Raw genomic sequence first — 15,642 nt, 5'->3', positions numbered from 1 at the left:
GGGGACGGGGATGGATGGAGGTGGAGACAAAGCTTTCTGAAATAACTACCGGTATATATGTACTTTTGTGCACTTTGTGGACCAGCTAGAAATACTAGACTATGAATGTTATGGAATTTAAAACGTTATTTGGATTCTTTTATTAGATTATAACATACAAGTTTACACAGAGCACACAGAACTATCAAAATATCAAACAGGCTTAAATGAGCTTAGCTCGTGTATAATTTAGAACTTAAACGAGGATTTAATATGTCATCAAACACACAAAGCACCATAAAACTCTTAAACAAACAAATTATTTCACAAATAATAACTAACATACATAAATATACTTAAAAGGGAAAGAGGGACAACAGATTACTCCTCCCAATACGGCCTTGTTTATACAGATTATCCGGAGTTTTAAGCTTGTCAATGTGTCACTCAAATATCTTATCTGTTTATCTTAATGTACAATAATTACACCATTTTCATTCCTGTGGCATTAAAATAGGAAGCAATAAGTGTCCAGTGAGATTCAAATGAGCCAATAACAAAAATATGAATGAACAAGAAATGAGCTGGTATTCTTGTTTAAAGTCTTGTGAAGAAAAGGTGAGTTACATCTACAGACATAGCAAAAAATCAAAAATATATTAAATTGACATCAAATTTTGCAATTATAAATTTTGTTTCTGCAACTGCAAAAACATATGAGATTCCTTATATTTATGTACTGCAAAAATCATTGTTATGTTGGCACAAATGTCCATGGTTTTCGTGAGTAGGTCAATCCATAAATATAAGACCCAACAAATTTCTTTATTTTTTTTTATGAAATTAAGTGGATTCACAGTAATGCATTTCAAAATGAATAAGTCCAAGTTTTTAAGTTTTTTTTAATTTATATGTTTCTCATAAAACATAGGTGTACAACGGTAGTCCATTATATATTAGATTAACAGTGCTAAAACAAAATTAATGTTTTTGGATCCACGAATAAGCACAATAATGATTTTACATCAAAAAATTATCTTTAAAACTATAATGAATATTTTTATCACAAGGTAACTGTCAAATTCTGTTCCAATGAAAGGTTGTAACATAACATGCCACTTCAAAGCATTATTCACAGGGCTCTAGCTAAACCAAAATTTTAGGAAGAAGTGGCCTCCCCCTCAGATCTGTTCAGGAAGGACACCTCGTCACCTTAGTGCAGTAAAAAGCCTTCTTAATTTAATAGGAGTTAAACCCGTTATTGCACTTTGGTGATGACTTGCTATGGCTGGAAAGCTTCTTTACATGACAGAATCGATAGTCCTCGGCACACAACAGTGGTCAGGGGCAAGTGATATAAAGTCAGCAACCTTCACCATTTAGGGAGGCCCCCAGCACCTTCAAAAACATCACTTCCACATGTCATGGCCAAACTTACACAATTATAAGAGGGACATAGTATTAACAGTTTAATTATTTAATGTAGCGAATTCTTGTTTTACAAATATTTACATTTCCTCAATAATTCTTAAGGTCAAATGCAGTATTTTATAGAGCACAATTTAATAAAAAAAACAAAAACACACACACACACATACTTGGTTAAAAATTTCTTACAGGATCTTTTCCATTTATCAAAGGGAAATAAATCTTTCAAAACTGAACAATTGCATCATAAAGATGACAAGTGACAGAAATTTAATTTTAAAAGTGCATAAATCATTAATTTTACAAGTAGACAATTTCAATTTAAGGAGCATTTAACACACATTTCTACAGTCCTGTAGACTTAAAACAGTCAAACGGAGTTGAAAGAGTGGTCCTCACAGACTATTCCAATGAAATAATTATTATCTTGTACTTTTCTTCAGATTGACACATTTGTTTGGTTGGATTTTATAACCAACACTGTAAAGGTTATGTTCCTTAAAAATTCCATCATAAATGGTGGAGGCAGACCTCAAATGCCACACTGCATATCATTTATTGCACAAGCTACCCTTTGCAGGGTTTTTATTTGTTTGGGTCGTCAGACCAAACAAATGATGGTAGCAAAATTCAGACCCTGATGCTGTTAATTGCAAATGCCGAAAGTAGTCCGCTTTTTTGAAGCGGTTACTTCCCTTCATATGTACAAAAATTAAGGGGAGATCACTGCATAAAGATTGTCAGATGACAGGCGCATTAATTTTCGTAACGAAAAAATAGTTCTCGATTGGTCGAAGATTTCTAATATTGTGTTATTCTTATAGATATACATGCTTATATTCAGCTCCATGATTATTTACTTCAGTGTTAAGCAACAGGTTTACCGTGAACAAAATACATCGAAATTAATAAGGGTTACAAACTCTAATTAAGAATAATATGGTATTCTTCTGGCTGTTATCTTATAACTCCCCATGGTCGAGGGGTTTACACGCTTGCTTTAGAAGCGAGAGGTCCGGAGTTCAAAACCCAGTTCAGTCTACTCATGTCTTTTTTTTCTTTTTTTTTTTAAATTGATTAAGCCAAATAAACATTGAATTGAATATCAGTGTAGCAATTAGTCTTATAGCCACTATAGTTATAACACTGGAAACAGAATTTGGTGACCATTTACAAACAAATTGGTTTATAGTCTTACAACCTTCACCTTTCTGACATTCTGAGACCCAAACAAATTCAGCACCTTCTACGCTTTGATTATTTTTATGTGAGACTAAGATGTGCTTACTAAAACAACCTAATTTGCTGAGATACTTTATATCTACAGACTGAAAATACTGCCTCTTTGAAGAGCATTTCAACCAATGATACTGATCGCAAATCTGTTAACCCTGAGCCTTTGCTTGCTGGATAGCCTTCAAACAAGGACATATCTGATAACCAAGGTGAGGTTTGAACCAACAGCAGTGAGGGTCAAATGATTCAAAATCAACACCTCAACTTCTCTATCAACAAGACAAAACTATCTTTTAAATTATTATTATTCTATAAAGAGAAAATGTTCAGTTTCATAAATCTGAAATAGCATCTTAATGAACAGAATCCCAAGATGATCCTAAATCCTAAGCTTATAATACTACTTTCCCTAATAAAAATCTAGTGCTATATACCACATTAAACATTCATACAGCAGTTTGTTTCCCCAAATTAATACTGTTTTCTACAATAAACTGTAGCATGACAATTCAATCCATCTTATTGTTACTTACTGACAAGTAATTCAAAAATTGAATATATACACTAATCTCGAGACTGCAGGGCACAATCTTAACATTAAACATACATCATGCAAACTAACTTTGCCAGTTTTCAATCAAAAGATGACGATATAACTTTGTTTTTTTAATATAAAAAAAAAGACGACTAAGGGCAGCGTTCCCTTCCTCTTCATGAAAAATAATTATTTTTCCAATGCCAAGCTTAGGCATATTAAACACATTAGATAACCAGAATCAATGTTAATAGGCGGTTTTTAATTACAAACCAATTTAATAACAATGATTGCATTCGGGCAAAGCACCTACATTTCATCGTAACTTCATTTCCTCTCTCTTCTGTGTTTCTTCATCTTTTACTATCATTTATTAATGGGTACAATTGGATTGTTCTTCGGTTAAATGATTGTACAGTAAAAATCAACGACGCCACTAGCTTCATTCTTTAATATTAAATATCAATATAATGACCATTTATATAATTATAATGGATTGGACAGTAACGTAAAAAGTTTTTGATAGAGACCTAAATTGCATCGATTTGGCTGTATTTTCTATTGTTAGGATAAACACTTAGAATTAACAAACAGAGAGTGCTCTGAAAAGAGAGGTTGGGGGGGGGGGGGGGAAAGAGAGGTGGGGGGGGGGGACTTGTTTAAAATATATCATAGCTTTAACCAAACATAACAACACCACAGACTGTCAAGACCTCTCTACACATCTCTCACATCAGTTTTTACCCACTGGCTAATTATTTTCTTCATTAAAATACCTAAAATTAACAACATAATCTTGGTCTGCACTGGTCACATGTGTAGATTCCGTTGCCACTATCAGACTAAGGGTTAAATCCCTGTAAATATTAGTAACAATGAAAAGTTTAAACCAACACAAGCCCATTACACTAAAATCAGCCAGAGACAAAAATGATAAATACAAACTTCAAAATCCTTATAGATAAAGAACAGTTAGCTCTTCTATAAAAACTTAAAAGCAAGGTGAAAATATCTCAATAATGAAAGAAAATTTTCTATAAAGGGAAAAAAAAAAAAAGACAAATTTTTCCCAGAAACAAGTAGATCAAAAGACAATGTATTTTCAATATCTAGTAAAGAGATGAAGGCTCTAGTTTCAAAGCACTGTCACAAATCACAAGACACATCATTTAGTTTAGTATTGCCTAGGGAATCATAAGACACACAACAGACTGACTAAAACTTCCCGAAATAAGGCTGCTGTGAAATTATTACATGATTTTCATCTACTTTCAATGCTGAATCTATCAATGAGATAAGCACATTGACCTCATTTTTTTCTGAATGTGTTAAGTGAAACATTTTATCAAAGTTCATTCAGATGGACAGCCTTAGTTAATGGGTCTAAAACTACCAAGATTTTAGCACTGATCCTTTACACCAGACCTTGAGGTTGCAAAACTTTTTCTGAGTTCAAATGCCAGTAAATAACAGAAAATTGTCAATGAATCAATAGATAGTTCATTAAAAATCATCAAAAAATAGAAATAGTCAGCAGGGCTTCTTATAACATTCATGTAGCAATTCTGTAAATTATATAGTAAGCATGGGTGTACACTGGGCAAGACTCTACAGCATAAAATATACACATCACTCTGGCCGCTTTATTTATTTTTTCAAAACAATGACAGAAAAATCATCAAACCAAGATAAAATAAAAATGTTGAAAAATAAAACAGACATAATTATAAAAAAACAGATAATGGATATAGACTCTACACAAAAACAATTATAAATTGTTAACTTATTCACTTTCTTAATATACAGAAAACTAGCAATTTTCACGGCTTTCAGTAATATTTCACTCCAGTAGAAGACAGGTGATTGTTTGTGCTTTTATTGTAGAGTATATTTCTACATATTGATTTTCCACGTTAAAATATATGACTGTAGAGTATTTCAACAGCCACACATTATTTATACATGCTTATACAATTTGAAATACTTTTAAAAGCTGATTTTTATCAATTTATTGACTTTCTATCATTCTTCTGTAATACAAATTAAACCATATCTAAGGGAGACAACTCCTATAGCAGTAAATATTCACATTAATTGGAATGCAATGTGAACTTCTATATTGTTTAATAAACATGTTGGTGAAACAATGTGTTCATTTGACATTCTGAGTGTTTGCTGAATGATGAAAATATAACAGTAGCAAATTGAACACTTAAAAGTTTGTTTTCTAAGTCAGAAATCCCAAAAATTCTACTTTAGTCTCATTCATTTTAAAAAGGGGCTATAAGTATATTTACATTTTTGAATCTCAACAATGGCAAATTATACCAACTGGTCCTTATTAATATCAACTTGTTTTAGTTTTCAAGGCAAGCAGTGGCTAAGTGGTTAAAGGTGTTTGCCTCTCAACCCACAGATAGCAGGTTTGAATCACACTTGTATCAGGACTGTATTTAGGAAAGACACAAGTACCAATTAGTTCAAAAATCAAATGCGGACATAATTAATATAAGATGTAACAAACTTCTTTCACTATCCAGCTAAAACAAATAATTATACAGTAAACTCCAACTGTATCGATATCGCTTGTAATGATATATCGGTTATATCGATACGTTTGTCTTGGTCCCAGCCAACTTCCATTATAACCTAACGGAAGCATCCTCGCATATATCGATATCGCATGTATCGATATTTCGGATATATCGATGTGGTTTTTCAACCCCAACGCACATATATTACCTCTTAAAACGATAATTTGCTGCACAAGTTTGTTGTGGAAGAGCGGTCTCGGTCCGCTTGTTTTAATGCATAAATATCTGCTCGATTAAATACAATGACGCGGAACATGTTCTGTGCGTACGTAACTACCGTTTTCTTCTCAATACAGGTGAATTCATCTCAAAAAATAAAAGCATGGTTTTGTCCTTTTATTGTTTCCTTTCAATAACAATTTTCGTTGTAAATAAGTTATACATGTACATGTAGCTAAAACGGTGAACATGTCAGAAAAACGAAAAAGAAAAATTTTGGATATTGAAACTAAATATAAATTAATTCAAGAGATTAATCTTGGTAAACGTAAAAAACAGGACATTGCAAACGATTTTGGAATTAAACAAAACACATTAAGTTCAATCTGGAAAAATAAAGATTCTGTCATCAATGCATACGAGACTACGTCGTTCAGCCCAGCCCGTAAACGAATGCGTTTGAACTTGAGAAATATTCAGTTGAAATAGGGAAAGCCAAAAAGCAGACAAAATTTACTGATTTTTTCCGACAGTGAATGTCTTTGTACATGAACAAAACTTAAACAAGATTTACCCATGAGTGTAAATAGTTAAAAAAGCAATTTATTTTTTACGTTTTTTTTCCAGTGTATTTTTTTTCCAGTGTATAAATTTAAGCCAATGTAAGGTTACCAGTACCTGTGTACATATTACTTTCGGTTTATGTCAGTTTTGTGTTTATTTTGATGTGCAACTGATTTTTTATGCATTCAACATTGATATGCATAAAAAGAATAAAGTTTTGTCATAAGTACATGATTGTTACATGTCTAGTATATAATGCTACTGCTTATACATGTTGAACGATGCAGTGCATCGTCAGTAAGCTACACAACGTACAGAAATTCGGTTGTAACGATATTCGGATATATCGATATAGTTTTGTATGTCCCCTGAATATCGTTATAAGCGGAGTTTACTGTATTCATATATTCAAAATAAAATACGGTTAGATGAATTCATTACATTTTGGTCTAAAAGTGCACCTATATTCACATACTATTACCATGGTCAAGATTTTACATGAATTTGTCAATCTTTCAATGTGGATAAAAACATAATATTTTTAGAGAAAATTTAACAATATTTTCTAACAATGCAGATCATCATCACACACCAAGGATGTACTAGATGATCTTAGCATTCAGTTCTCAGCAGCTGACTAAGGGTTACAAAAATTCACAAAGCTAATGTCAAACAAAATATCATAAAAAATTAACATATCTACTACTCTTTTCAAGAAATTTGCTCCAAAATTAATATTTGAATTTCAATAGATCTTTTTTTCTCAACCTTTAAATAGTGATACATCATTATATAACAAATCATTTGATTTTATAAGCTATAATTTTTTTTTAATTGGGGAGGCGGTACAACTCACCTCATATTCTGTTCTGTCTTATCATGGTCTACAGTGCAGTGCAGACTCTGCACTGTTCAGTACATTTCATTTTAGAATGTTTTCCTTACAAATGATGTACGGCTTGGTTCAAATCAAAAGATAGACAAGTCTATTTGCAGAAGTTTAGCATGGTAAAGAGTTAAAGCAGTCTGTTTATATATCTAGAAGTACCATTAACAGCTCAGAGAAGCTGTGTGTAGCTTTTATAGATTATACAATATGTCCACCTTTGATGTAAAGATTACTAATTCTTTAAAAGGTTTACTGTACATAATCATCATTTTTACAAAACATATTTTTTTCACACTTGATAAAAAGATTTAATTTGACACTTATTATGTTTAAACTAATTAAATGATGTTTACTTTATTGAATAAGAAATTGAAATCATTGAAATTTTATTAAGAACCATAATTTTAATGGGTTTGAAGTGGTTATTCTTTACTGTTGGCATCTAGATAATTGCACATGTGGTAACATGTAACATTTTTTATCAGCAGCGAGAAGAAAATTGTTCAAACTGTTAAAATTTGAAACCATCTTTTTTATAGTAATGGGTTTCTGTTTATGTCAAGCTCAGTATGCATTTTCCATATAATAGAAAGAGCATCAAAACACAAGGCTATCTGATTTGTAAGAGGAGGTGTGGCCACCGAGTATGAATAAAATTTCGGAGTGTTTTATTAATATCATAGGCCAAGTAATAGCATGTTTCCTGTCATCACAATATGAAACCCCAGAAAAAAGTTACCAATGAATGAGCATCTGAATATGATATTTCTATCTTTATCCCTACCCCTGGCATCATAATAAGTAAACCCAAGAAAAGATAAGCCAATTAACCAGAATGCTCTATTTTCATTCCTGACAGTCTGGTAACTAGAGTGCCAGTAACTAATACCTGCACTCCAGTTAACACACTGTGCATGCATGGGTATACGATTTAACTCTACCTTTTCAATAAAAGGTCACCAAACTATGATACAAAATTAATATTAAATCATATTATATAGAAGGAAATCAGTAAGATTTAGAACTTAATAAATTAATACATCTTCTTATACTGGGTCTTATATTGAACAAGAGGGCCATGATGGCCCTGAGGTCGCTCACCTGTATATAGGCCCCCCCCCCCCCACCCCCGGGCCAATTTTTACCCAAGGGCTTTTATTTGTTTATTTGAACAGACTTGGTAAACACCCATAAGAAGATGTTTCATGCTAAACATCTAAGTTCTAGCTCATTGGATTATTTAAAAGAAGATTTTTAAAGTTTTTACTATACACATATAGTTAAAAACAATGACACCCCTGGGGCAGGGCCAGTTTTGACCCCCAGGCTTTTATTTGAACAAACTTTGTAGATATTTACTTAAAGATGTTTCATGCTTAATATCTAAACTCTAGCTATTTGGGTTTTTTCAAAGAAGATTTTTAAGTTTTTGCTATACACATATAAGGAAAATCAATGACCCCCCGGGCGGGGCCAGTTTTGACCCCAGGGCTTTTATTTGAACATACTTGGTAGACACCCATTAGAACATGTTTCATGCTAAATATCTTAGCTCTAGCTCTTTGAGTTCTTTAAAAGAAGATTTTTTAAGTTTTTACTATATGCATATAGGGAAAATCAATGACCCACTGGGGCGGGGCCAATTTTGACCCCAGGGCTTTTATTTGAAGAAACTTGGTAGACACTCATTAGAAGACATTTCATGCTAAATATCTTAGCTCTAGCTCTTTGGGTTCTTTAAAAGAAAATTTTTAAGTTTTTACTATATGCATATAGGGAAAATCTATGACCCCCTGGGGCGGGTCAATTTTGACCCCAGGGCTTTTATTTGAACAAACTTGGTAGACATTCACTAGAAGATGTTTCATGCCAAATATCTAAGCTCTAGCTCTTATAGTTCTTTAAAAGAAGATTTTTTAAGTTTTTACTATATGCATATAGGGAAAATCAATGACCCCCTGGGGCGGGGCCAATTTTGACCCTAGGGCTTTTATTTGGACAAACTTGGTAGACATTCACTAGAAGATGTTTCATGCCAAATATCTAAGCTCTAGCTCTTACGGTTCTTTAAAAGAAGATTTTTTAAGGTTTTACTATATGCATATAGGGAAAATCAATGACCCCCCGGGGCGGGGCCAATTTTGACCCCAGGGCTTTTATTTGAACAAACTTGGTAGACACTCACTAGAAGATGTTTCATGCCAAATATTTTAGCTCTAGCTCTTTGGGTTCTTTAAAAGAAGATTTTTTAAGTTTTTACTATATGCATATAGGGAAAATCAATGACCCCCTGGGGCGGGGCCAATTTTGACCCCAGGGCTTTTATTTGAACAAACTTGGTAGACACCCACTAGAAGATGTTTCATGCCAAATATCTAAGCTCTAGCTCTTAGGGTTGTTTAAAAGAAGATATTTAAAGATTTTTCTTTCGGTTGCCATGGCAACCAGAGTTCTGCATGGAATTAAATTCTTTGAACAATTTTTAAAGGTGACCACCAAAGGAACATTCCTGTGAAGTTTGGATGAAATTGGCTCAGTGGTTAATGAGGAGATGTCATTTAAAGCAAAAGTTTACGGACGGACGGACGGACGGACGGACGCCGGACGAAAAGCGATCACAAAAGCTCACCCTGTCACTTTGTGACAGGTGAGCTAATAAAAAGGTAGCAAAATTTCTATAGATTTCACTTTTATGTTAATTTCCTACAGAGAAGTAATTGAACAAGTTTAAACCTTACAAATTGACAAATGTATAAGAAGCCAAAATATACAATTGTAACAAAATGTCAAAACCTTTAAGCAAAAATATTTACACCTGACCTGAATAAGCTAAATATAACAAAAAGGAGAGGGTTTCTTTGTTTCTCACGAAAAATATTCAAACTTGGCTTCTTGTCCCTGCTAAGACTTGCCTCTCTGCAAGTACCTGTTGCACATTTGTATCACCAAGTCAGTATAAAATCTACTCTTTCTGCTGATTACATAGTGTAGTTTTAAGTTTTCAATTTGTTTGTAGATCTCTATTTTCAACAATATTGGAAAGAAATTTTTTAATTTTTTTCAATAAGATTTAGCAGAGAGTATCATATTTCACACCTGAAACCAAAAGTTCACAGATTGATTCATCGGCAAACATTATCACTTACTAAATAATTCAGAAGTTTGCTTAGTCTACCAACATGGGTAACATGACAAAGCAAACATTTTAACATGTCTCTGTGCTGAATTTCTAATTAAAAAAAAATACAAATGGCTTTGATGCAGAAAAAATTTACGCTTCTTGACGACTTGTTAGTGACATAAATGGAACAATTTTTTAAAAAGTTCTTTACTGTTTTAATAATGTGCTACAAGATTTCAACTTGACCAGTTAGAAACACAAGTTACTGGTTAGATAGATACTTTTTGTTTGGTTTTATTTTGCATCAACACAGTATATGCCATTTGGCGACTTTCAACCTTAACTGGTGGAGGTGGATGTGCATTATTGCGGGCATCTGAGTAGAACCACAGACGTTCCGTAAGCCAGCCGAATACATTGTAGCTTCCTCACATGAAAAAATCGGAAGTCCCTGTCAAGATTCAAAACCACACAGCAGTGAGGGGGCGAATGATTTGAATCTGTTGACCTTAACCACTCAGCCATGGACGCCCCATGTCTATAATCTGTGACGGAAAAATTGACCTTTAACTCCAACTGTCTACATAAACCTGAATACACTGTTTTGAATGTCATATCAATTAAATCTAATTACAAATTGAAAACCACATTGATCAGTTTATACCATTTATAGCTAGCTAGATACTAATTTCACCACCTGTTAAGTTGTAATAGGTGAGTGTGTATACAAGTTTCAACACCAATGGGAAAAAGAAAAACAAGGAAGTAAAGCTATGAAATTATAAAACTAGATAATTATACAGGTTAAGAGTTCTAATTTAATGAAAAAATACAAAAAAGGGATATTACATGAAAGAAAATGCCTTACTGTCAAACAGATTTAATTAGTAAAAGGGTTTTTCAATTTAAGTATTACACAAGACCATTCTGTCTTACACTAGCGAAGAATATAAAAAATATCCCTGTATTGGCCATTTTTATTAGCTGTCAAAAAAATGCGGACATGTAGATTACAGCCATACCATCTTTAAATAATTTACAAATATTTCAATCAAACTACTGGTCTTCTCCTCTTTATAATATTTTTCCTTGTTTCAAGCCCTTGACAAAATCAACACTAAACCAACCACAAAATCAACAAGTTGTACTTCAAGCTGCTGTTATGCATTGTCCTCGAAGAATGAAAACCAAATACTTTCATTTTACTTTTATCATATAGAAGCTGTTACACCTTGCTATGTATTAATTTAATATGAATAATTTATGTGGTTTAATGAACTGTCATCTCATTTCATCATTTTGTAAGAATGGTGTAATAATAATAATAATAACATGGGTGCAAGTTGAAAATTTGGAAAAACCTGAAATCCTTTATTCATAATTATTTCCCTACATAATCTAATAGTAAAACATGGTGGAATTTGTCACAAAAAACCTGAACTTCAGGCATATGCCTGAAAACTTGCACCCATGTAATAATAATACACAAAGATATATAATTTCAAATACAGTAGATGCATGTTCATCTAGGAACAAATCAGGATACTTCTGTTTTTCTGTTTTTATTTAACTCATATAAATCATATATTTGAAATTAAACAAAATAAAGCATTGAAAACTTGTATGTTAGCAAGCTATCTTAAGAGTAAAAAGATTAGAAAATTAACACCAGCAATATTCTAATATAAGTACGATGTAATATTCCAGATTTGTTTTGTCAAATAGATGGTCTGGTTCATTACAGGCAAGCTAGAACAGAACTCTTCTATATTGACTTCACAGTCTAATATGACCTATTTCACACCATTTTTCCAAATATCACTGCCATCAAGTCTGGTATACTCTCAGTGTTACCTTTTTAAATACAAGATGGGTATACTTCTATTACTTGTCATAGGGATATGAAATCCGATTATTTTTTTTATTATAATTTTGTTTGTTTAGGACAAAGCATTAATTCATCTCAACTTTGATCAACATTTTTTTTCATTGAAATGTTGGTTTTCATATCCTTAAAATAATAAATAAACATCTTACTTATATAGAAGATTCCTGCAATTCATAGAAAAATTACAGGCAATCTGACAAACACCACGCAATTATAAAATTAAAGCTTTAACAGGAAAAGGGCTAACAGCTTTTAGAAACAACAAAGACAATTTCAAACTTTAAACAAATTCATGTCAAAGTAATGCCATTTGACCTATTGATTAACATTCAATTCCACTGTTTATCATACTTGTATAGTGACCAATGCTCACACAACTTATTTTTACCAAAAAATACCATGCAGTGTTGTTTTTTTTTCACTTTCAGCGGGAAAATGAGTTTATAAAGGCATTAAACAATCCATTTTAAGTCAATTTTGCTAGATCTGTCGCAATATTGTGATAAAACAGGTCTTTTAATTTTGGCAGGAATTTCTTTCAGATAAAGGAGAAAATAAATACTTTTTAAGGAGGAGAATGAGGCTGAATTCCAGTCCCAAACTGACTCTTAAAAAATCACGGCTGTCTCAGAAAGAGTAAATATAATGCAGTTTTAATGGCTGAATGGAGAAATGAAAATCAAAAAGATATAAATTTATTTTTGACCTTAACCCATTATGCCTTAACCCTTGACTTCATGAGCATATTGTGAAAAATGGCCGTTTTCATTGAAAAGCCTCCTGTTACAAGTTCAAACTGCTATGAATAATGCTTCAATACTGATGAAACTTGGCACAAGTGTTGACTGAACCGTAGCCTCTGTAACAGCATGCTTAATCTTTAAATTTTCTGTTACCATGGCAATAGGGGGACATCTCAAAATTGCCAAAAATCAATATTTTAGCATTGTTTTTTCCCTCAAAACTGATTTCAAAGAGCTGCAACTTCTCAATGGATTGAGATAGAGTAAAAGGCTTTTCAGCATTGGTTATATGTTACCTTACCATTGACCTGAGGCCATTTCAAGCCTGTCACATGTCTCTTCATCATCATTTACAGTTACTCAATGATACTGAGGGCCAACTCTGTCACAAAGTTTAACAATACACAACACAAGCAAGAAAATACTTCTCACCAAAAAAAACAAAAGCATTCCTCACAATTTGGATATAGACATAAAAAGATATATGATTACCCATAAATAAGCAGGCACTGATTTTCATTATTAAAAAAGTAACAATTTCTTTCAACTCTATTTTTCTTGATAGGGATTTTTGTAGAAAACTGTGTTATAAGGATTTAAGCACATTGACATGAGAAAATATCTTACTGAAGAACAAAACTACTTTTTATAGGAGTACTACTACTAGATTATATTTGACACCTTGCTATTTTGGATACGGTTTTCTATAGGGCTGTCACTGAATATCGCAATATCGATATATCATTGATATTCATCATCTGATACAATATTGATACACACTTTCACATATCAATACAAGCTAAAAAAAATTGTTGTTTCTCTCTCTCATTTTTGGCTTATAAGTCACCTTTTCTAGTTTTCTTTGCTAACTTGAACTTTAATCTCCGTTTTCAGTGACAAGAATAACAGAAAAAACCAACATTCTGTTAGATTGTAGTATTTGTAATGTGTATTACAAGCATGCATAACACCATCATCCCAATTTATCATACATATTAAAATGTTTTTCATTTTATCTACTGTCAAAGTCGATATATCGTCAATATTTGTCTCTCAATATATCAATACAATATTTTCCATCAATGACAGCCCTAGTTTTCTAAAAATCAAAACAGGAAGTAGAATAGCAAAGAAATTTCTTTCAAGTAAAATGGGGGTATGGGGTTTTACATTGAAATGAGTTCTTTTTCCCATTAAGAGATTAAGTGTATTCTGAGTTCAGTTCTCTTTAGGTTTTCACTGACAACAACAATTCATGTACTTTGTATGGTGTTGCATGTAGGGCTCTACATCATGTACATGTATACCCATACTATTTGATTAACATCATTTTATACTGCCACCAAATGGCAGATGAAACTATTATATGGTTTAAACACCACATTTTCTGACAGTTAGTTCAAATAATGCAACATTTTAAAACAATCTTTGTCCATTTATTTAAACTTAACAACTAAGGGAGGTTACTCTTATCAAACTATGCTCACCTCAAGTATGATTTTACAACTTTTACACGGTCCTATCTGGCCAAACAATGTCATAATAAGACCTTCTGTCACAGATGGATCAAGGTTACCCACATAGCTGCATAAAGACAACATCAGAAATGTATAAAGTGTTACATTCTAAACCGAAACAACAAAATTCAACTTCAACTGAAAAGTCAACACGTTTCCTTTATTCTTAGAAAAAGCCGGATACAGTGTAAACAAAGTTAAATAATATATACTCACAGGGTCCTTGGACTCGCTTCACTCTCTCCGAACTGAAAAAGAAAGAATAACGGTAATTTAAGGTCATGACAGTGAGTAATTCATCGAAATAATTGAAAATTTCTGTACCTGGTTCGACATTTTTACGATGATGGCGACCACACGAGAAACGGAGAAATAGATTATACGCATGCGCATACAAAGTTAGGAAACAAACCGCCAAAACTTCCGCCTGGGTATTACAAGGCGGCTCTACGTTTTGCAAATGCGGAACTATATTGAAAAACGTAACACGGATATGTAATTAAGATGCCTGCTGTAACAAACAGTCAAATGACAGCAACAGGGAAAATGTTTCCCAAATTTTAGAACAGGCATTTGTACAATTATCTATGGAGTCTTGGTCTTGCTTGTTTAGTTTAAAATCAGTGTCAAAAATATCCGCGAAACCAGGATCATATACAATATATACATCCCTGTTAACAATTGTTACTACGGGTAATCTTGCGCTTTCTGATAATGTCAATTAACCATTTTTCTGTACACGTTGTAAAATAAACGCTTTGTATGAGCGTCAATGCTTTGTCAATTTACGTCTTCTGTAAAAATTTGTCATATTGTTTGTATTTATATAACAAATGAAAATTAAAAAAAAGACAGAGACAATGGATATAAAAAAATAAGTAGCATCAATTACATTTATTTTTCAACACCCTTTACATGTATTTTATTGTTTACAGCTAATACATACATATTTGCTTATTTAATCATTACTATTTTCTACCAGAACATAG

The 15,642-nt window shown here is 32.5% G+C and overlaps 1 protein-coding gene across 2 annotated transcripts in view; it reads right to left on the bottom strand.

Moving 5' to 3' along the window:
* The window catches only part of LOC132730605 (nucleolysin TIAR-like), a 159,581-nt gene extending 144,559 nt beyond the window's left edge, over nucleotides 1-15,022 (bottom strand). For both annotated transcript variants that reach the window (XM_060716566.1, XM_060716572.1), the window contains exons 1-3: nucleotides 14,978-15,022; nucleotides 14,870-14,901; nucleotides 14,624-14,720 (exon numbers count right to left, since the gene is read on the bottom strand). In XM_060716566.1, the coding sequence (XP_060572549.1) occupies nucleotides 14,624-14,720; nucleotides 14,870-14,901; nucleotides 14,978-14,989 (141 nt within the window). In that variant the 5' untranslated portion in view covers nucleotides 14,990-15,022. The remainder of the gene's footprint in view (nucleotides 1-14,623; nucleotides 14,721-14,869; nucleotides 14,902-14,977) is intronic.
* Nucleotides 15,023-15,642: the final 620 nt, after the last annotated feature.

Source organism: Ruditapes philippinarum, unplaced genomic scaffold (genome assembly GCF_026571515.1).
Source record: "Ruditapes philippinarum isolate M1 unplaced genomic scaffold, ASM2657151v2 ctg1527_1_1_1_1, whole genome shotgun sequence".
NCBI lineage: Eukaryota > Metazoa > Mollusca > Bivalvia > Venerida > Veneridae > Ruditapes > Ruditapes philippinarum.
The sequence above is the reverse complement of the archived record's forward strand: the minus strand, read 5'-3'. Positions and strand labels throughout refer to the sequence as shown.